The sequence below is a fragment of the Numida meleagris genome, chromosome 11 (genome assembly GCF_002078875.1).
Source record: "Numida meleagris isolate 19003 breed g44 Domestic line chromosome 11, NumMel1.0, whole genome shotgun sequence".
NCBI classification, from domain to species: domain Eukaryota; kingdom Metazoa; phylum Chordata; class Aves; order Galliformes; family Numididae; genus Numida; species Numida meleagris.
The window spans coordinates 14,840,286-14,863,364 of NC_034419.1; the positions used below are offsets into that span (position 1 = coordinate 14,840,286).

The 23,079-nt window shown below is 39.3% G+C and overlaps 2 protein-coding genes across 4 annotated transcripts in view; one reads left to right on the top strand and one right to left on the bottom strand.

Moving 5' to 3' along the window:
* SUCLG2 (succinate-CoA ligase GDP-forming beta subunit) overlaps window positions 1-7,439 on the bottom strand; it is a 105,377-nt gene extending 97,938 nt beyond the window's left edge. Inside the window, exon 1 of the mRNA XM_021409364.1 lies at window positions 7,286-7,439. Coding sequence (XP_021265039.1) covers window positions 7,286-7,369 — 84 coding nt within the window. The 5' untranslated portion in view covers window positions 7,370-7,439. The remainder of the gene's footprint in view (window positions 1-7,285) is intronic.
* FAM19A1 (family with sequence similarity 19 member A1, C-C motif chemokine like) overlaps window positions 7,436-23,079 on the top strand; it is a 300,399-nt gene continuing 284,755 nt past the window's right edge. For all 3 annotated transcript variants that reach the window (XM_021409372.1, XM_021409365.1, XM_021409369.1), the window contains exon 1: window positions 7,436-7,574. The gene's annotated coding sequence lies outside the window, so the exon portion shown is untranslated. The remainder of the gene's footprint in view (window positions 7,575-23,079) is intronic.

Below are 23,079 nucleotides of genomic sequence, written 5' to 3' on the forward strand. Positions count from 1 at the left end.
GTTTTAGTTAGACCACTTGACTTAGACCTACATGAAGTGAACGTAAAGGAACAAACATACAAGAGGAAGACAGCCACCTGGCTGCTTTGGCGCAGCTGCACAGAAACCAGAACCTGTCACAGAACAGAGGATGAAAGTATGCTTTTTTAATAGGAAACCAAAGGTTATGAGCATTTTTCCTTACTCCGCGGGATACATTTTCTTTATTAATATTTCTTCATTATTCACTCTGAAAACTCACCCTGCTGCCATCCTCAAATCTCAAAGCAAGTCCGGGACACCACGAGCAGCATTATCTCTTTATCATCAAACAGACTGACCCTAAAGTCTATTTCTACATTTCTTACACCACTGATCAAACATTCCAGGCAAATGAAACTCTATTTTAAGCCATCTTAAAAACAAAGCCATCTCCAGCTTCTTGCCTTCTGGAAACACAGGAGCGTTCACTGCCTGTGCTCGGCTGTTTGCAAGGATTGAGGCTTTCAGACATGTAGAACTGCAGTGCACAATAAAAGCTCATCAGCGAGCTGAGGGGTAGGGGAGAGCAAGCATTCACCAGAAACACGTTAGTCGAGCAGCTCTTTAGAGCCACTACCTACCTCCAAGCCGATAACATTCAGCAGGCACTAAGCAACCAAGGGCACCAATAAAGCCAATGTCAACTCAAAGTGGCTGCTCATAAAAGACAGCAGAGTAAGTAACTGAAGTCACAAGTCCCATGCACGAGGGGGACAAGGAGGAAAGCACCAACTCCGTAGGGCTGGCAACTCTCAGCGCTGCTCTGCGACCAAACCCTGTGTGAGTATCCCAGCTCCACCGCGCATCCCCAGTGCCACAGCGATGGTCTGAAAACAGATTTGTAGACAACTGGGAATCATAGAATGGCCTGGGTTGAAAAGGACCTCAAAGATCATTGAGTTTCAACCCCCCTGCTGAGTGCAGGGTCACCAACCACTAGACCAGGCTGCCCAGAGCCATGTCCAGCCTGGACGTGGGTATCCATCCCATCCAGCCAGCCTGGGTATGATGGAGTGTTTTTCAGAATATCTTTGTTACTAAATCTTCAAAGAAATAAGGTGCGTTACTGTGGCCAGTGAATTAAAAATACATATTCTACTTTTTAATCATAAAATCACTCTTAACAAGAGCTACCAGTGGGACATGACATGAACCACTTCTGCACTGGTGGAAGAAAGCACTGAGAGACGACCAGAGACTGCAACCCTGAATCTATAACAAGTTCCAGGACTCCAAGAGAAGTCAAACCCCTCAGCTCCCTCTGCATGCCATGGTTTTGTCTCCTTGTATAGACTACAGGGTAGCTAGAAAACTGACTGACCAAAATAACCTCTGTTAACGCTGCATAGAGAAGTAATTACTGAGAGGACATGGAAAAAGGTCCCATACGGGCAGGTTATGCAGCAAGGTTCTTTCATCCCTGGTTGACATCTGACATCAGATCTATGCAGCTCCTAAAACCCACAATTACAATAGTCCAAACACAGATCTCAGGTAAATTAAATGTAGCCCTACAAAAATACTTTCATAGTACATATTATTCCCCAGCCCATCTCTCTCTCTCTCTCAGAGTTTCACAACATGTTTAACACAAGCTCTAAATACCAGCTCCTCTATTCCCTAAATTTACAGCATCGCTGTAGACTATTTTAAACTGAGCCATCCAACTGAGAAACAAACCCAGACTGAAACTCTGCATGAAAGAATTTAATTAAATACATTCAGTGTTTCCAGTGTGTTTGGAGAGGCAGAGTTGAAGAAGCTAAATAATTTAGGGGAAAATAAATTTCTTATCCCACCTTCATACCTTAAACAGCTAAGCAAGTAAGCTGTTGATAAGGAAAAGTATTCTGCTGCTTTTAATAGCACTTTCATCTGTAATTTTCATAGATATCTATATTCTTTATCTTTACCTATCACTTATCTATAATTTGCATATGTAATCTTTCCCATAACTGTAATTTCCCAGACAGTTTCATACCAATATTATGTAGGAGCAACTTTCTTTTTTTTTCTTTTTGCAAGGCTGTAGCTGCTTTCTTGGCTGCCACTAAATAAGCAGATGTCAAATTAAGCTGTTCTTTTGCCCGTGGATCCCTCTGAGAGGGATCTCAAAAAAAAAAAAGTATTCCATGAGTGACTTGTTCCTGGCTTTTAATTTGCAGCTTCAGATTTTTTAGTCCAAAGTCTTGAGCAAGAGACAACTCTACCAAATGTAATCAGAAATCTTCCTTACTTTTCCATTCCAGGCAATTCCTACAAAACTTTCACATCTCCCAGAGAATGTAAGTGGACAGGAGTTAGACACCAAAGCAAAGTAACTACAGCAAGAGTGATTCTCTCTCCTCCTGGCACAAATTGAGACTCTTGTTCACTGCTTATAATCCTCAGAGTCTATCTACCCCATAATACCTTGCTGGTTTTCATCTTTCCCACTTATTGCTCCCACGAGCTTGCTTATTGCTCCTGAAGTATTCTAAAGACACGCTGTATGAATAGGTGTATGAAGTTGCTGCTACTGATACTCTCAAAATGTGTATCCATTTTCAGACAAATAAAATCATCTCATTTACAATGTAATCACCAAAAGAAAACAAATAAACAAAAGGCTTCTTGCTCTAAACTGAGTTAATGCCCACCAAATCTTGAAGGTCAATATTGTGTCTGGTCCACCTTCCTTAAGATGAACAGGACTTTCCACAGTATTCCATCTTAACTTCCCTTAGTTTCATACCTACACCTACTGTTACTGACTTAAAATAAGATCAATAGCTCACTATTAATTATGGATCAATGCTTAATTACCATTCCCAAAGTTACTGTCATAATCAGTTGCAGTGATGACCCGATTCCTGTCTGCACCCTGTATTTTATTAAAATGCTGAGGTGAGAGATGAGCATTCAGCTCTGATACACAGATGGCTAGAAACTGGCTTCATCAGCAGAGAATATTAAAGAAGGGAATTTTCTGTAGAAAATCCTTAGGGTATATGCTCAAAGCTGCAGATTATAGTCACAGACATGCACAGAAAGATTGGACTGTCTGATGCAATAATGAGCTGAGCTGCTTGCTGCAGGTGTGGACCACAGCAACAGAAGAATAAATCAGTACGGGTTCAGTAATCCCAGAACTGTCCCAGTAAGTGCGCCTTTAAGATGGGGCAGGGGATCATTTCCAGGCACTAAGTAAACTTCCAACTCTTGCTAAAAATGAATATTCAAAACAAAAGGGAAAAAATGATCTGCTTCTAAGGAAGAACCAAACTTCAAGCATTTCTATGCCCATATCTCACTCTTTTTTACATTCCCAAAAGAATCTCACCATCTTCCCGCATCCCTCAGAGCATTCTTGTTGGCAGTCATCAGCCAACATTTAACTAAATGAAAGTGAAACAAACAAACAAAAAAAAAATAAAGAACTGCTACACACTGACAATATTCCAGAAAAAAAAGAACAGGAAGAAAGAAGAAAACTTCTCAGACACCGATAAAGGAAACAGAGTTTGTCTACTGACAACAGTAACTAACACCTCGGGAGGCCAATCAATGAAAAAGCACTTGCTTTTATAGCAAAATAATCAGTTAATCCTAAATATACCCAAGCAAGGGCTATCTGTGGATGAACTGGTTGGGAGTTCAGAAGGTGGAAGAGTTTACTGATCCACGGCCAGGTTTAAGAATATAGGCATCCCCGGTAATTCTCAACCAAGTGCCATATTCATGAAGCCTATCTCTTCTCAGCTCATTGGCCCTATCCTCTGAATATACTTAAATGAAGCACAAAGAATGGCCAATAAAAACAGCAAAGTGCAATGATTTGCTACTTCTAGATAACACTGTAAACATGCGCATTCTGTTTCTAAGACAGAAGATTCACCGGTATAAAACTACTTAAAAATGAACAAATTAAATTAGTCTTAACATATTCATGTTTTCATTACCATCTCCAAATAGGATTCTCTAACTGCCTTAAAGAGAACCGCCAGGAAGGAGTGGGCCAAACATCCACTGCGTATCGGCATTTCAGCGCTGCCTACAGTTCAAAGAGGACTGCAGTTTTTTTTTTTATTTTTATTTAGGCACACATAATAAAAAATATTGCTTGTGGAAGTCAGTAGGCTCGTGTAATGCCTGCCTCTAAACATAAAATATTAAGAATTATAGTGAAACTGACAACCAGGAAAAGCCAAATATAGAAGCAGACTGAACCTTCAAGAAACTTTCAAAAGCTTTACATCAAGCCAAGAAAAAAAGGAAGACTTCTGGCATATGAGTAGCTGCTGAAGTCATAAATTACGAGTTATCTTCAATAACGTTTTCCCTTGCATGGAAGATCATTAACTTCGCTTACAGCTGATAACTTCTTAACAAAGACAAAACTTCCTCCATTCAGCATTAAGGAGGCTTCACAAGTTGTCAAGTTTAGGAACTGAAGGCATCTGCGGCAAACAATCTTGTCTATTTTTAACCCACACAAAATTCAGTAGATTTTAAAACCGGAATGTTGCTGCATCCAATCTTTTCTTATTTATTTTCAAATATTTTCAACATGCATGAAATTTGGAAATGTTACAGCAGGACTGAGGAGAGTTTTGAAGGCCAGGATAGGGCTGTATAATGCACTAGCTATTATCTGTCCATTGTATTAGAAAATTTGAGAGTTACCTTAAGCATTTTATTATGACTCTGACTTAATTGTTCCTTATTTATATTCATCGCTGAAATTCACCGCATCTGAAGCTATTTTGAAAACACAGCATTCTCCCAAAGGGCTGAATCCAACTCCCATTCAAATAAACAGCCTTCAATGGAGCCTATTTGTTGCTAGCCAACAAGATTGAATTCTGCTGCAGAATGGTCCCTGGAGCGTTTGTCACAGCTCTTTACAAATACTGCTCCAGTAAGAGCAGGTCTAAATACGCTTGTCCACAAGCACCGCAGACAACTGAAATTTATCTTTTATCTTCTTGAAACACTTGGTCAGATTTAAACTCCAAGAGCACAAACAACTGAATCCATCAAGAATTTTTAAAAAGGGGGAAAAAAAATATAAGTTATGATAAGTTAAAGAGACAAAGGAAAAGCTGAAGGATGATAAAATATTTTCATGGGATAGGATCAAGCATCACTTATTCCACCCCTAAAGTCACAGAGGAAAAAAAAAATGCTTGTTCATGTAGATTTTTATGAGAGCATACAACCAAACTCCTCAAAAAGCTTGTTTCAACATAGCTGTGAGCAGCATCAACGGTTTTGAAATGAGTAATTCTGCAACAGAGACAGTGCATGAATACCACTCCTGTCATCAAGCTTACGAGGAAAGATTTTAAATCTCATCAGGCATCTACTTACACAGGGTTACGAAAACACCAGAAAGCACTGGATGAGAAACAAAACTGATCTGCAGTGCTCCTGCCTCAGCCTCCTGCTACCAGAGCTCCAACAAACTGCTCGAGCAAATGCTCAACTAGACACAAGACCGGAGTTTTCCAACAGGGAATAACGAGGAGACTCCCAGAAGAAACAGTTTTAAAAGTTTAAGATTATTTGCTACTGTGGCGGGCTTTGAAGACAAAACAGATTTTGCCGTTTTATGGTAAATAAATCAAATTATTGGTGCAATTTCTGGTCTGAAATAAGTAGAGAATGGTACAAATGAAATGAAGGCCTCTCTCACATTCTTCGCCTTGCTACTTTGTAGCACCACAGAATCCAGACTCCACACCTGGAGAATGGTTTGGAGTCCGAGACTATCAAAGTTAGAGAATGATTCAGATATTAATTCTATAATGCAACACTGCAAAAATGAAGACCTTTCTATAGAATAATGTTCCACTTGGAAATTAAGAATTTGATCAGTTGTTACACTGTATAAAAAGTGTTCTTGAAAACAGTTGATATGGAAGGAGCATAACTTGGGAGAAGCTCTGATTATCTGACATAATAATTCAGACACAAGAACATGTCATTTACAATACAAGCTCAGTAGCTCTATTTCGTTAGTAACATACAAATAAATTTTCAAAGTTGACATGTTAATATCCTAATTATTTTGAGAATCTCAGCAGATTCGCCCTATAAAAGCTCTCCAAACCAGAGCTTTGCAGAAACAAAAAGCCACTTCTGGGTTTGGTATTGTAGGGTCAGAGTCACTTGAGCCGTTATGACAGAACCACATTTTCAGTGTAATATGTGAGCACCAAACACTGCTGGGACTGGCAGGATTGCTAATCAAGGCAAGGAAGATTTAAATACACATACGCAATTAAGTGTATACACATATCCACACATACATGAAACAGATGTGCAATAAACCGGTTGCCCAGCTGCACTGAATTCTTCTGTACCCACCATCAGAAAACCAAGCTTCCCTCAGGCTGAAGGATATTCCATATACAAGATGCACAGTGCCAGCTCTGCTCAGCCCTGAGCGTGCACAGCCACAAGCACCCAGCAGCTGCACCGCGCAGCGCTCAACTCAAACCAGCTTTGTTCAGCCAGGTGGGTTTTGCTTTTGGGAAAACGTTTGGGAGCACAGACCAAAGAAGACTCCCACGCACCTGCTGATCTGATAAGACGACAAAATAAAGGAGCAGGCACCAAAACGATCCCAAATGTATGTATCTCATTTTATCTTTAGTGCTTCTGCAGTTCTGTGGTGGAGGTGAATGATGGCCTCCTCCTGTGCAGCCCAGCAGAGCCCCTGACCCACAACCCTACCCATGGAAGCCGCAGCCACCAGCTGAGCGCAGCTGCCCCAGACGCTGCTTAAACTTGCACTAAGGAAGTGGACAAGTGACTCCTAAACGAAACTAACGATCAGCACCAAAAGGCCACCCAAGTTCCGTCCCAAGACCGATTTAAGACTCAAGCCCTTCAGGCAGAGCCACACTCCGAAGCCTGCTGCTCCCAGACCTTTGCCCCGGGCACGGGGCAGCGAGAGGGTCTAGTTTGTATGTTTCTAATGCAACGGATATGTTTGTTTCTATCACTACACATTTGCTTGCTTCCAACGCTACAAACACAGCGGGGTTTCAGGCTCAGCACATCGCTCACAGCCGTAACCCGACCAGGGACAGCCTGGGGCGCGCGAAGACGGAAAGTGAAAGCTCCCGCTCCAGCCGCGGGCTGAGCTGAGCCCCGCGCCCAGCGGGAGCCGGGGGGAAAGGCTCCTAGGGACGGCGAGCAGCAGACGGAGGGACGGGGAGCAGGGCGGTTTCTGCAGAGCCTCCCTCCTCGGGAGGACGCGGCGGCCGGGACTCACCGGGAAGCTGCCCCGCAGGCGGGCGGATCGCAGGGCCAGGTCCCGCAGCGCAGCACCCGCCCGCGCGGCCACGGGAAGCGCCATCTTGGCCGCAGCGTGCCCGCCCGCCGGCCGCTGTCTCCGCCCTGCCCCGCTCCCCGGGCGGAAACTCGGCGCGGTCCCCGCGCTCCTATCCCTCCACAGGGGAGGAGAGGGGATGGGGAGGGTCGGGCACGGCGCAGGGCTGTCCTGAGGAGGCGCGGGAGGACATCTTGGTGCCTGGCGGGAACGGTGCGGTCACCTGCTGGAGGTACTGCGCTGTCTGCGCGGGCTTTTTCGTCACTAAAAGCACTTTCTAAATTTTTACCTTTTAATTAACTCGTGCTAATAAGCCCTAATAAGCATGGCTGGAAGCCTATGGACTCTTTGCAAGCGCTTTCATCTGAACTCCAAGAAGAGCCCCAGTTTGCTCTTCCCTCACAGGTGAAACCTGTTTGTTAATGCCCAAACTGAGGCACTGAATCGTGGCCCTCCTGCAGGATGGTACATAACACTAGAGCCCTGGTAGATCATCATGTGGAAATAATAGCAGCTCCCAGGCATGAAAGCGATTCCTAGAAGCTAAATTGGTGGAAATACCTCATTCCATCCACGTGGGGATGGAGCGAACGCAGGTGTGACATGTCCGCATGGCTTGGTCTTGGCAAAGGTCCTGCATGAAGCCAGGTGTCTGTTTCTGGTATATACACTGGATAATCCATCCTTGTGGAATGGAGAGTATAAACTATTCACAATGAACTGGTGATTAATGATTGGGGTTTCAAAAACAACTGGAAAATTGAGCAGCAAATGAGATACCCTTATAACAGCTCAAATTAAGTTCGCCTATATGGAAGAATCCAAAGTTTAGCACTGTAAGAAGGCGCAACACTGAACATTATTTGTTCAGTGTTCGGCAATGAAACAGTGGGATAAAATTCTAATCCAGGATGCGAGTGGGAGCAAATGAGAATTCTCCTGTCAGTGCTTAGGACTTATACTCCTAAATACGGTCTTAAAAAAAAAAAAAAAATAATCGAGACTGAACATCTCCTTTATATGAATTTAATCAGTAAATAAATTACACTTCTATTAGAAAAAAAATCTGCAATTTCATAAAAACAGAGATGCTGGGAAAAGCTGAAATTGAACAGTTTTGTCTTTGTCTCGACAATTTAAGTAATGTAATATGTTTCTATAAAGAATCTGAAGATGCAGCTTTTTGATAGCATTGAGCAATAATGTATGGTATCCGGTATTAACCTAGGTATTACTGTGTGCTTGTTCTTTCAAAATGTTATATATTGGCTTCGGTATTATGATGGAGGAATATAATTTCATTTTTAGTTTCATGACTGTGGCTCAATAAGCGCAGTGTTTCCTATTCATACAAACTATTATGGCTGTCTGTATTAGGTTTAGATATATAACAGGTATATAAGCCTTCAGATAATGTGTGTGGATTGCATGCAACACTATCATTTAATGCTATATGGAGCACTTTCACTGCTTAATATAAATTGTGGAGAACCTTCTTTACTACATTTTTATTGTTTAGATTTGGTAAATGGAAAAACACTCTGCAAACACAAAGTCTGTGTTAGTCACTAAGAGATGATTTTTGTGTATCTCTAAGGTAGAAGATATCTGATTTTTGAAGTATGAAGAGAAGAAGGATAAAGATCAACTGTTTTCATATTTAGTCTCCTTGTTTATAAATGTAAGCCAAAGAAATGTAGATTGAGTAGGTCTCACACAGTTAGCAGGGCAAGCAAGAGCCAGCTTTCTCACAATATGGGGTAGAAGGATATGGGAGATGAGATATCCAATATGGATTATTGTTAGGAAACTCACTTGGGATGCAGTAATTTGGGATCAGTTAAGGATCATTCCCAATGCACTATCCTCACAGCAGCATAAAAATAGGGTCAAGGGAGACTGATTTCAAAGCACATTCCTTCTAGGCTTCCAAAGATTCCTCCTTGTACCTGTCGTGGGAGTGCAGCACTTTATGTGCATTCCCCAGGATGCGTACAAAGCTAGATTATGGCTGGGCTTTTTAGCAGTGGTCTACTTAATGGAAACAACCAGTAATGTTTTTGAAATTCAGTGAGGTTTGAAAAAACATGGTATAATGCATGTTATAATGCTCTTAAGAACTTATCCCTAAGCTTATGTAGTTGACAGTATTAAGTGAAAACACACACACAAAATATTATCCCAGGTAAAGAAAAGCATATTTTTAGTGTTCTTGCATTTCCTGTTCATTGCAGCAATATTTGTTAACGATGAAATTGTATATTCATTTTCTCATCCATACTGATTACCTCCTGAAACATTATTTGCTAAAGATGGACGTCACAGCCAGCACATGGATGGTGTACCCAGCAGTTCAGAAAGGTTGTTTATCATTAACTTTTCATTTAACCATAAAGCCACTTGACAAATACAAGCTCATTATAGCTAGCAGAGCTGAATGGAGTTTTTTCTTAATAATTTTTCCTGAGTAACATGTCTGAGCTCATGCTGATACATGTCAGGAATAAAACCATTATTACAGCAATGAAGCAGGGAGCGCTTATGTTTTTTTACAGAAAGTACAGTCTTCTAATTTAGACTGAAATAAAATTGAGACAAATAATCTTTCATTATTCAGATAATTAGTCTTACAACTTCAGTGGAGTACCTATGAGTCCGATGAGGCCTCACACATTCACTTTTTATCACTGTTAATACAGTTGCCCTAATCTGTTTTTGATGGGCTGCAGCTTTGTTTTCAGAACACTTAACAATTGACAGAAAGACATTTCATCACGTACATATTACCTTGTAATCATACTTGTGTCAGCTGCAGAACAGTCTTCATATCCACATACATTTCCTAAAGAGTAAGTTTCTGTGTAAAAGACATTCCACACACAGCATTCCCAGGAGTAATGTGTGTGTGGTGAAACTGCATGAAGTTCACTAGAATAGTACCACTGAAGGTGACTGAAGAACAGAAAATAAGATCACAGACTGAGTCTTACGATGTGCAAATACCTCTCAGCCTACAACGCTGTCTCAGTTCTTCACTCTTCCTCATTCTTTTCCTCTTTTCATGTCTTGCCTCCAAATACAAAATTAAAAAAAAGGGGAAAAGGTTATGGTAAGTGGTAAATATACCAATGAGTGGAGGGAGGGTAACAGAAGATTAAAATTAAAATAACAATATTCAGTGCTAGAGCACGAAAGAAGAATGAAAATTTAAAGATAAAAAATAGAATACTAGAATTTGTAAATGACCTTCTAAGTCAATGAGTTCTGTCATTGCACACAGCCACAAAATTTCCATTCGTTAAAAAATTACTTGAATATAATGTAGGGGATCCAGAAAGCTAGAAAAATGGTGTGCTTTTTGGCTAGGTAGGATTGGATTTTCTGGTTGCAGGCTTGAACAAATATATGTGCTCTATCTACTGCTGCATCGTTGGTCTATCTATGTAAATATCAGTTTGCCTTTTTCATTTTCAAATTATATGCACTTCTGACATATCTAGTGGAGCTTGTATGTGGCTAGGAGCAAAAGAATGAAGTGAAACTTCAAAACAGTCCCTGAACTTTGTGTTTGATAGGGTGGGAAGTCAGAGTGCAACATTGCAACGCTGTTGCAATGGGATAACTTTACTGTATAGTTAATGCTAGAAAGAGGAAATAAGTGCCTAAATTAAGGAAGGCTTTAAATAATAAAAATGTAGTAATAGAGAGAAAAACTAGTGAAGCAACCTACTTTAAAAAGATTTTTATCAAAAGAGGCAACACCAGCGCCAGTGGCAGAAGAGTAATGCTCCTTTCTGATATCTAAACATTTGACTCTGTGAAAAGGAAACATTCAGGAATTATGACACAAATTAATTGACTAAAAACAGTAGAAGTGATGCATCAATTTACAAGTGATATCCTCCTTTTGCCAGCAGCCTGCTGTCTAATAAAGCAGGCAGGGGAGTGCAGGTTTCTCAGCAGAGATAGACTATAGGTCTATAACACTCAGTTCCAACCATGTTGAGAATCCTGGTATTGTGGATAGAAAGACAATTTTATTGAACTTCTGTCAGAGACAATATAGGACTATGAATAGAAAAAGTGTAGAGATCTGAGCTGTGGGATACAGTGGAAGAAAAAGTCTCAGAGGCTGGACCCCTTTGATAAGATGTGGCTGCATCCCCACAAAGACTTTGAAGCCTTTAAAAAGTATAGACAATCTAAATTCGGGAAAGAAATATCTAACAGTCCAAAACAAAACAAAACAAAAAAAAAGAAAGAGAGGGAGAAAGAGAGAGAAAGGTAAAGAGTGGAGGTTAGAATAGCAGCAAAACAGTGATGTACAGTGATGTAATGGAAAGGCAGGCTCTTTCATGTATGTGCTAAGCAATTGAGTCTGTTACCGAGGTAAACATTTTAAAAAACTCCACTGGTTTATCAAATATGAAACAGAATGACCAGATTAATTTTATTCTGTAAATTATATTAAAACCACATTTATCGGTAAGCCAGTATATTTAAACATATTTAACAGCAAGCTAACTGGAGTACAAAGGAAAGTTCACAGATTAAGATGCCCAAACAGTTGAATGTGTAACATCCATACCCAAGGGCACGTGCTTACCAATAGGAATCGGTGGGCTCTGTGTGTGCCATGCAGTTGAGCTCTTTAACTGTTTCACAGTAGGGCTGGAATACCCAAGTAGAAGAATAAAGGCGAGGTGACACCGCCTTAAGAGAAACTGAATCCTAACATTGTCAGGTAGGATTATCTGAGTCCTGCACAGTCTTTGCAAAAGGCTGAGCATTTTCCAGAAATGGAGCCTGGATACTGCTTGATGCTACGGACAGCTGTAACTAAGAAGCATTCCTATAAGCAATGTTTGCTTTTTTGGTAAAGGAAGGCTAGAGAAGTTAGGAAAGCTGTAGGTGTTCACATCACATCTAATCCATGTTTTAACTGATACGTTGCAAAATACCTTATAGCATGTCACCCCAACCTGTTACAGGGCTTGAAATTGTCTATTGTAATTAAATTCTAAACCTGTAGGCTGAAGGGACTGATAATATGTGAGGGGTAATTTTTTCCTGATGAATTTTATGGATTGCAGAGGGAGGGAAATTGATTTTTCTGCCGAATTAAGTATTGATTTAAATGTAGCTTTCAGTGCTAGCTAGTTTGGGGTCATGGGGTACCATTTCAGTGGATTTTGTAGATTGCTTGCTGTGTCTTCCTATTTCAATAAAATCTTTTTGGCATGGATGCAGGTTTCACTTTCATTACAATTGGCTGGACACCAGCAAGCGGTTCAGTGATTATGGAAGTTCATGAAAACCATAAACTTTTTAAACAGCCTAACAGAGAACTGCAGCACTGTGCAGAAAGTCTTAAAACCTAAATGCACCACTCGAGAAAACTGAAATACGTAAACACAAAGCAGATACAGCTTCTGCTATGTTGATTGTTTGTCCTTAATAAATGTTTTGTTTGTCCTTAATAAGCATGTTTTGATGGGTTTGTTTCTCTAGGAAACCTGGGTGTGTTTTGATGCATAAAAATGAGTCTACGATCAAAATTCTACCCCAGTGGGTATTTGCATACTCTCAGTCTGTGCTTCAGAAAAAGCTGGATTTTGTCTTAAGCAGAAAAGCAGTGAAGACCAATTCATTAAAAACAATTGCCATAGGAGGTATGTGATTTGTTTTGGGGATCATTTAAGCTCAAAATGCAAACAGTAATAAAAATTCAGGGAAAGAACTGAAAATCTACAAGGACAGCTCATTTAAAGGCCGTGATGATTTTATGTTTAGAATTAAGGTAATGTGCATCTAAAGTGTAGTATTCTGAGATAATTACTCATTTATTCACTTTAGATTTAGCTTCTTTAGACTTTTAACTTATCTTTAGTGAGTGTTAAGCTATATACCGTAATGACTTACTCAAGGCTACGTGTGGTTTATGCAATTCAAAGTAGGATTCCCAACAAATGGCAGAGTTTGAAAGGATAAATGTCATGATCTTATCTCTGCTGGTCTCTGGGAGCATAGTTATTACAGTGTTTGTGACCCATACATACAAAATATTGAATTTACTTCATAGTAGTTAACCAGTAGAAATGAATGCAAGAGTATAATATAGTTTAACAGTAGGAATACCAAAGTCATCAGGTGATATTTATAATTGAAAATGTATTGCCTGTAAATATTTTCCTAAATTCTAATGAAATTTGTATGTATGTAAGAGTTTATGAGTATTTCCTTTAATAATCACCTACAATGTTGCCAGACAGGAGAAAGTAACAAAACGATGCTGTGTAACTTGTATAACATATGCAACTGATTGTCACATTTCAACTGAAAACACAGCTATTCTCATTCTGTGAGACTGAAAACACTCAATTCATTACTTAACAAACAACTGAGGAATTAGAAAAATACATCAGTGTTCTGTGAAGAGAAGAATTTGGCAATAATTGTTATGAATTAATCAGCCAGCTTTAATGCTAAGTATAATCTTGTGATACAGCTTGTAAATATGAGCTTTAGTCAATACACAGGCCAAGAAAAGGTTTGGCAAGAGATTTGTCTCTTGTCTGGAGTTTCTGGAAAGCAGCAGTGGATCTTTATGCTAACTCTCATACCTCAATATAAGGAACAGCTGGGCCCATGCTGTCTTATATTAGAAGCACAGATCTAAGCAGTAGCAGTGTACCTTCTATAGAACCTTTATCATCACTATATCCTGATGAAGCCTCTTACTCTTTTTAGGGCAGTGGGAGCAGTAAGCGAGAGATTTCTGGCACTATATAAAGCACTTTATATATATATTTTATATATGTGTTTGTGTGTGTACATGTATAAATAGTGCAGTACTTTATTGACAGATTTTTTTTTATGATAAAGTGGGAGAACAAATCTTTCTTCTACTTTTTTTTTTGTGACGTAAGAAGGTCTGCAATATTTTTTCTGTAATGCCTCAGTTTATTCCTGTTTTATTCAAAATTATGAGTAAGTTACAGTACACCTAATTTTCTAGAGATTACTAGCAAATGTGAAGATTAATTGCATATATACATTGTTAATGTAGCCCAGTGGTGTCAAAGTGAACATGTCTAACGGTACGTAGTACTTAAGAATCCCCAAGGGCTGAGAGAGTAAGAATCAGCTCCATAAAACTCCACCCAAATGAGAAAATCAGCCCTCAGTGAACTGTGAGTATAGACCATCAGAGGTCATTTTTCTTGATGGGCAGAAGGAAAAATGTGTTTTTGAAGGTAGGCTGTTAAGTTTTTGAAAGGCAACTATCAGAGGCCATTTAAGACTCTGCTGATTATGTCCTAGGCCTTAGCCAAGATTAAATGGCAAGTTCAGAAGCCTCATATGTATAGCAGAGTGAAGGGTACTTAGCACAGATGAAAGTTAAAGAAAAGAGATGAAGTCAAAGTCAAATTCAAGGAAAAGAAGAGTCCTCTCTTTTAGATTAGCATGCTTATTGATGAACTGAAAGCCAGAGATTGTTTAATCATGTGACATTTCTCCTCCCTTGGCTGTGTAAAACTGAACCCATGTTCATGTTTGGCATTCAATTTCTGTTCTTCTTACAAGGAATACTGGGGTAGTTATAAAAACTCAGTTGTACCCCAGGAAGATAAGATGGTTTGCAACTTGAAAAATAAAAATAAAAATAAAAGGAGGGGGCAAGAGCTTGCAGCAACTGTCATCCTAGTCAAGAAGGCATTAGCAGCATGACCTTATCTCTGTGATGTATTTCAAAGCCATTTAACAAAGATGAAGCAAATGCTTCCAGAGAGGTTTGATATTGACTTATTTTGTCTCATTCCCTTTGTTATCTGCCAAACAATGCAGTAGTCATATATGACAACTCTGCTTTACAGATGAGGTTGCCATATTAACTTAATCCAGCTCATCTATAACTTAATTCCCATGGTGTATCTAGGCAAGGGGTCTGCACTACTGCTAAGGCTTCTGCTCAGATGCCACAATGACACCTAAACAAAAGGTCCTATCTCAAGGAAATTCCCCTCACCTGTTGAAGTAAGCCAAATTTTTCATCAGGGAGCTATTGCTTCTCATTTATAAAGTAAAACATCAGCTACCATGGTAATAATACAGAAAACCTCATTAATTACAGCACACAATAAAGAATGAAGTGAGTTTAAAGAAGTCTAACAGATGGTGCAGTATAAACAGACTTTTTAAAACAGTAACCTTCACAGTAGGGAATGCTATGGGAAAGAATGCAGCTTAACTTTCATGCTTAACTTTCATTAGAACATTTTTATTTCTATGTTTAGAACATAGAAGTATTTCCAGATATATGCTTTGCTCAAAGTTGAATCATTCTAGAAAAACAAAAAGCAATGCAATTGCTTTCTAATTACAGAGATTATAAGGTTGGGGGCTGGGGGATAAGAGGATATGCTGTAATGTTTCGACTGTATTCTGTCATCACTTCTGCAGTTTTGTAACACTCTAAAAATTTATCAAAATTTTTCTGGGAAGAAGTTTGGTGATTAGCAAGGAAAAGAAGAAAGATACAAACACGGGAGCAGATATAACTCTGATTTTGGTGTTAGGAGAAAGGAAGGCTAGAGGTCATTGCATGAAAAGGAGGAGCCCTCAAGGTGCCATTTGCCCCCAAAAGAAGGCAAAAGCAGGGTGAGGAATTGTAGAATTATAGAATCATCTGAATTGGAAAAGATCTTCAAATCATCAAGTCCAACCATCAACCCGACCTACCAAGTCACATCACTAACCCACGTCCCTTAGGGCCATGTCCACCTGTCTCCTAAATCCCTCCAGGGATGGGGTCTCTGCCAGTTCTCTGGGCCACCCATTCCAATTATTGAAGTATTGTTGTATGTTAGAGGCCATTTTAAGAGACAAACCCCCTAAAGATTCCTCCATCAATATCAAGCATTCTTCTGCACCTAGGAAACTAAAATGTAACTTGCCAGATCCTCTTGCAAGCATCCAGAAAACACCTTTAGTACAGAGCTATAAGGTATCTGATTGGAGAAACTGTGTCCTAAAACTATTAAAATTAAGCCTGTGTGGTTCAAGAACTCAGTTCCCATCCAGTTACTTAGTAGCAGAATTGTAACAAATGAACTGAATGCTAAGGAAAGGTTTCCCCCTGCTTCATTGCAACAGGACCAGAAGGACTGCACATGTCTGCTGGGGTCTTAACTGACCAGCCTCAGGAAGGACGGATGCTCAGAGAGCTGCTTTGCATCCATGCTGTCTTTGGAGGCTGCCTGTGTGTAAATCTCATCTGCCTTTGCAGACGCTGAAATGGGAAAAATCTCAAGCCTTCTTATTTTTTTCCCAGTATTCTGTGACTTTAGCAGGAAAACAAATAGGATAACAGCTGAGGAGCATCTATGAAAGGGGGAGGTGTTGGGTATTGGAGAGTTTTGATGCAGTAGTCAGATAGCTCAAAAACCTGAAGCTGGGAGGTTTTGTTCTAATTTTTATTAAGGGTGTGTACTTTTTACTTGGGGACAGTGAGTTTTAAATAGTTTCCATTCAGTCTCCCATTATTATTCATCCACTTAGGCTTTATTGGATTGTTCTTGAAATAATGTGCAGAACTGCAGTTATTCACAGTCTACAAGCCTAGTTCTTTCAACTATGAGCTTTCTACTGCCTCAATGATCACTGTGATCTACATATTACACTTCAACTTTGTTGTTAATGAAAACCTATATTCATGGCAATAAACTGAAATTCATTTCCTTTTTATTCCTGATGTAATTGGAAATTAAGCTCAGTTTATTTTAGACTGGACATTTAACTGCAAGAAAACAACTGTCAAATAGTCTTTGGAGCTGTAAAATAGTCTGTGAGTTCAGAGAACACTTCTGAAGTCAAGCAACTGTTATTTCAAATCTGAAATGTATAGTCACATGGAATTGTAGAAATGAACTTTGTTCAACCCTCTGAGTTGGCATATGTTTTGCAGCTGGTCAGTAAGAAGCTGAGATACCTTGTACTCATGTCTTGTCTCAAACCGTTTTTTTTTTGTTTGTTTGTTTGTTTTGTTTTTTGTTATCACTGAAAATGCAGATCCCCAATGTCCAGCATATGGTAATATAGAGAACATTCAGAGTAAGATTGAGTTCAAGGCTATTCTTCTAAGGTCTGGGGTGATTCATTGTCCAACACATGTGTACATTATTCCTTGTTTTATATGAATCAAACACAGCTCTGTATGGTGCTGCCACAGCCTTCCTTTGGGTATCATTCCCACTGACACTAGCCTGCCTCACAGCATGCCAGGCCATGGAGGCTCAGGAGGGTGGGTTTTTTTTAACGTATCAATGGTCATATTAACCTGCTCCTCGAACATGGCAATAGCAAGAGACAAAACCTTGCCTCATGAAGAAAACTTTCAGGGTTTTTTTGTTGTTGTTGTTTTGGTTTTTTTTGAGCTTTCAGTTATGCATCTGAAATGATATCTAGCTGTGTGTTCACAAAATACAGGTATCAAACTGTGACAGCTCTGAAACTTAGGGGAGGAGCTCTTTGCTGCCATCTCTCAGTGAGCTGAAAAGAGTAGAAGTACATATTTTATTGGTGTAGTTATTTGCCCACCCTTTTCCTGACAGGCATCTTGATTGATTTTCTAGGGGATCATTAACATCTGGGGACTTAGAGAAATGAAATAATGTTATATTTGTTGAAAATCAGAATTGTATTTAAATATAATCTCATTAAGAGTTAGCATATTGGTACCTCAGTCTGACAAAAGATACTAAATGAAAATGAGTCTATATGTACATGTAAATATGTGTGTTCTTAACTGATGTGATGCATTGAGTGTGCTGAGAAATGGAGTGCAGACATCAATATGACAGCAGACGACAGTAGCATCATTTAGGTACGATGATACAGGATTAACACTGACAAAGGATGTAAATGGGAGATACAGTAAATTGCTTCCTCTATTAAATGAGACAGCTCTTTTTGAGAGCATTTTTAGATCTGTCTCTTCCCTTTTTTGATAATAAATGATGAAGAGGGTGCAGCTGATGGGCAAACTATGAAATCATTTGTTCATCAAATGTTCAAACTAAGTGAAGGAAAGTACCGAAAGGTGCTGTGTGAGTCTCTGCATTGGTGCAACAAAGCTACTCTAAATATTGACATTCTGTAGAAATATTGCTAAGCGTTTGGCGCAAATCAGTGCTGAATTCCATTTCAGCTTCATTTCTCTGAAAGAATTAATTGGGGAACTCAGAGAAAGTGTTTCAGCTTTTTCAGGATTTTTTGAGTCATATTCTGGGTGAATTTTTGTAAGTCTAAGAAAAGATGATAGCATCTGAACATGTTCCTTCTTGTCAGCAGCAATATTTGGAGGACTAGTTTAAGGCTTGTATCATTACAGGAAGCTTCCTTAATATAGCTCTTAAGAATAGTCTCATTAAAATCAAAGAGCATGACTATATGGCTATGCAAACACAAAGTTTGACCCAGAGGAGAAGATGTGCTAGAGTTTCTGTGATATTCTCTGGAGAATTCACTATTGCTATTGATTTTACATGAAGGCGCTCAGATAGTACAGTGATGGACGGCAGTATAAAACCCTGAGAGAGATGGATAGACATGATTAAGTGTTTATTGGCCAGTAGTCAGTACCTTTCCTTATCCTCTCAGGTCCCAATCCACAGATGATATGCTGTTACCGCTTTTAGCTACAGGGTTGGTCATTAAACTCGAGAAGAAATAGCTGATATATTTAGGTCCAGAGGTCTCCAGTTCATTGCTTGTTTATCTCTGTGCTAGAGTCTAACATAGTTACAATGCAAAGGCCTAAATCAGCAACAGAATTATTGTGAATATTTAATTTGTTAAAATCTTTTAATTCAAATATTAAAGTTTTCAGCTATCTTGTGTGTTCCCTGGTGAATTTACAATTTCCCTTGAGATTGTGGTTAGTTGTTACTCTTTCCGAAGGAAGCACAGAAATCATATTTTATCCTGAAAGGATTATCCTCCCTTTGTGCTCTGTTTCATGTTTTTAGTTGAATAGTGTGAACTTTTCTGAGCACATTTCTAGGATTTATGCATTCATATCGGACTCCTGATAAAGCAGCTTTTTATCAGATAAGCAAACCTGGAACAGAGTCTGAATCTTAACAGTGGGATGGAGGCTAGAACTGTTCCCCTTCTTAGAGCAAATCTTATTGCATTGAAGTGGCACAGAAGATGGAGTACCTTTATTCACTTGTTACATTACTCCCACAATAAAATACATAAGCTCTGTAAAAAGAAAATTCTGGGATGTGGATATATTCAGTAGCGATGCGTACTAAGAAGCAATGAACATACTTTGTAGTTTACTACTACGTGATATCTAGATGGCCAACTATCTTAAGAGCACTTTCAGATCAATGTTCTTTAGCGTGGTTTTAGCATAGTTGATGATATTGCCATCAATGCCTTGCTATGGAGAAAGACATCTTTCTGGATTCAGGCATGTTGTTCTTTCTCAGGGGATAATACAGTTCTTTGCCAGCCATTGCCATCAGATCATAGGGTGTTGCTGGTACCCTGAAAACTCATTTTTCTCAATCCTGGTCTAAGACTTCATTGGAAATACTGCATTGTTTATGTAATTATGCCTTCTTCCTCAAGATCAGTCAGCAATTTGTATCCCATTAGAACATGTTTTTGTAGCAAATCATGGCAGCCTGACCAGCTCAATTATTTTATGTCTTCCAGAAGAATTTGCTATCATAAAATTGTATAGTAAAGCATGAAAAAAAAAAAAAAAACCCCTCAAAGCTGAACAATCCTAGGATAGATAGAAACTTCATATTTAAAGTAGTATTCCACAAGTACCTAGCATCAAATAAAATGTACACTAGTTTTATTGGTGTCTTCTACCTCCTCCTTCTACCTCCTACAATAGAAGAAATGGTAAACAACGTAGTAAGGTGTGCTAATACCACACCTATATAACATTTTTGTAGAGTATGCATTGTAAGCAACCTATGTTCCACAGCAAGTTATCTGATTTATGACAAACTGTTTCATAACTGTTGCCTAAAAAAACATTCATGATTTGCCTTTTTTTCTTACTGAAACCATTGTATGTTTACTACATCAAAATAATTCATAAGCATTCAATAGAAGACAGAACAAACTGAGTGACAATCTATTAAAGATGCCAGTAACTTTATACTTTTGTGTATACTTTCAAAGAAAAATTCTTGAAAGGAGCTGGAGAGCTCATACAGAATGCAATGTATTTTGAACAATCACACTATTTTTATCCAATTAATTTGAGAGGATTTGGGTTGACCTGCTAGGGGGTGTTTGATAGTGATTCCTGCTGTGATTCTTAGTACTGGTGTTATGGTCTAGTGGTCTAGATCCCCAGGAGCTATGTCAGCTTTAGCTCAGTCAACGGCACGTGAAGAGACCTCGTGCACATCATCTGAGGCTCCAGAAGAAGGAACACTGTGATCTCCTTAACTGTGGAAGCAAGGAGAGGACTAAAGTTCACAATTTTTCTTGAAATGCTTGCTATGTTCTTTTTCGTGGTATGCCAGCCGCAGAAGCTCAGTGAATTTAAAAGAGGGAAAAGACAGCTGTAAATATTATACAGAATTGGAGAACACTGTTAAGAAACTAATAGAATAATGTGCCTTCCAGCTATAATTTGAGATTGCCTGCAGAAATCCTTGAGAATTCTGATTCCTTTCCTTGAGCTAAAAAGGGTGCCTGGATTATGAAACATAATTACTATAGTCAAAGCAAGGAAATAAGGGCTATCAGAAAGAAGGGGACAGACTTTTTAGCAGGATCTGTTGTGACAGGACAAGGCGAAATGGTTTCAAAAACAAAGAGGGGAGATTTGGATTGGATATAAGAAAAAAGGTTTTTTATGATAAGGAAAATGAAGCAAAGAACAGGCTGCCCAGAGAGGTGGTGGATTCCCCATTCCTGGAGACATTCATGGTGTTATGAAGACAGACAAGCCTTGCTTTTCCTAAATAACTGTTGCATCTTAGGACAGCACTGTTCCTCCTGGGCAAAATGGCATCTGCTCATCCTAACCACATCTGTTTGTCATACCTAGCCCTTCCAAAGAAATGGAAGGACTGTAATGATCAAGAGCAGTCCAAAATGGAGTAGGCCAATTCTAGACTAGGCTAGGGTAGACTGGTGGAAGCATTTCTCCTATAAGACATACACATGGCTCTTTGTCCTATGTTGACTGGTTGAGACATTTTTGTCAGCCAGATACTCATTGTAGTACTGTTCATTGTAGACTGGATAGGAGAACGATGTGCAGGATCACAGAGCCATAAGCTCCCAAAGTAGAACTGACAGCTCTGACACAAAGACAGTGGGTATTCTCTGAGCAGTAGTAATAGTATCAGGCCCATCATATGTAAAGCAATTACAGTGTAAGCTAATAAAATCAGATGCCAGCTTTGCTGATATAACCAGTTTCCCAACCTCTAGCCTTCCAAGCATAACACAGAATAATTCATAATGGGACTGCACAGAACTCTTTCAATTAGATTTCAGCAGTGGAGCGAGTTATTTTAGTTAGGCAGAAGTATGCAAAGCCTGTAGGCTCTGGCACATGGTAATTGAATAAATAGACTCAGGCTTCTGCTATCACAAAAAGAAATTAAGAACTCAGTGTAGAAGATGTAAGAGTCTACATCTAAAAGACACCCATTCAGCTGAAATCATCTCATTGTACTCCACTCAACAATCACACTTCTGTATGAAGGAAGAGGTTGCTTTTTCTCGGGAAAACTCTCAGGGGTGAGGATGCCTTCAAGTGCAAACTGTGAGTGCAACTAACTTTCACATGCTACAAATGTCAAAAGTGCCTGCAATGCATAAAGGAAGTTGAACATTAATCAGTAAACAGGGTCTGTGAAGACAAACTCACTCAGGGATGCTATTTCTATTAAAGGTGATATTTCAGCATTTCAGGAAAGTATCAGTGCTAATCACTTGAACCTTACACAGCACAGTCTCTTGTGTTTCTGCCTTTTTTTTTTTTTTAAATCTTTTTTGCATGTGTTCCCCTCCACCTTGCAGCTGTTTTGCAATGCTTAGTGTCAACCTCCCTGCCAAAGCGTATTGAAAATAGCTCCTGAACATTGCAGCTGCTGAATGTTTCTGAACCAGTGCATTCAGTGCCTGGAAGTTTCTTCCTATCTTCACTGTATTTTGCACGTTTCTGATAATGATTGCTGCTAGGTGATCAGGTCTTCAGTCACTTGATCTTTTCCATTATTGTTAGGAAAGCTCTCCCCAGGTGGATGGCTTGTTCCCTAGCCAAATTACTTCAGCCAAGAATGTTTGATCCAAGACTTTCACTCTGGGCTTCAGATGCTTTCAAGCAGCAAATTGTAGATGAACATCTGGCAGGCTAACTCTCGACTTACTAATAGATTTGAAGGAAAATGAGAACAAATTTGGGACTCCGTGAAGGAAAGTGACAAAAGTCCCTAAATACCCTTTCTGGACTGTAATGGCATACTGGGGAGGAAGCATAAATGGTTTTGTTTATAATACTTTTATATTATTTTTCAGAAATTCTTTATAATCTCTCAAATGGCATCACACTGGGAAAGAAGCATTATACGCTATGGCAAATTTGCAAAAATCTCACATGAATTTTGATGATGGATTCAAAAAGGCAGAATAAATATTTTTTTCCTTCTAGGTTTGAATAAGAATTGCTTATACTGAATATA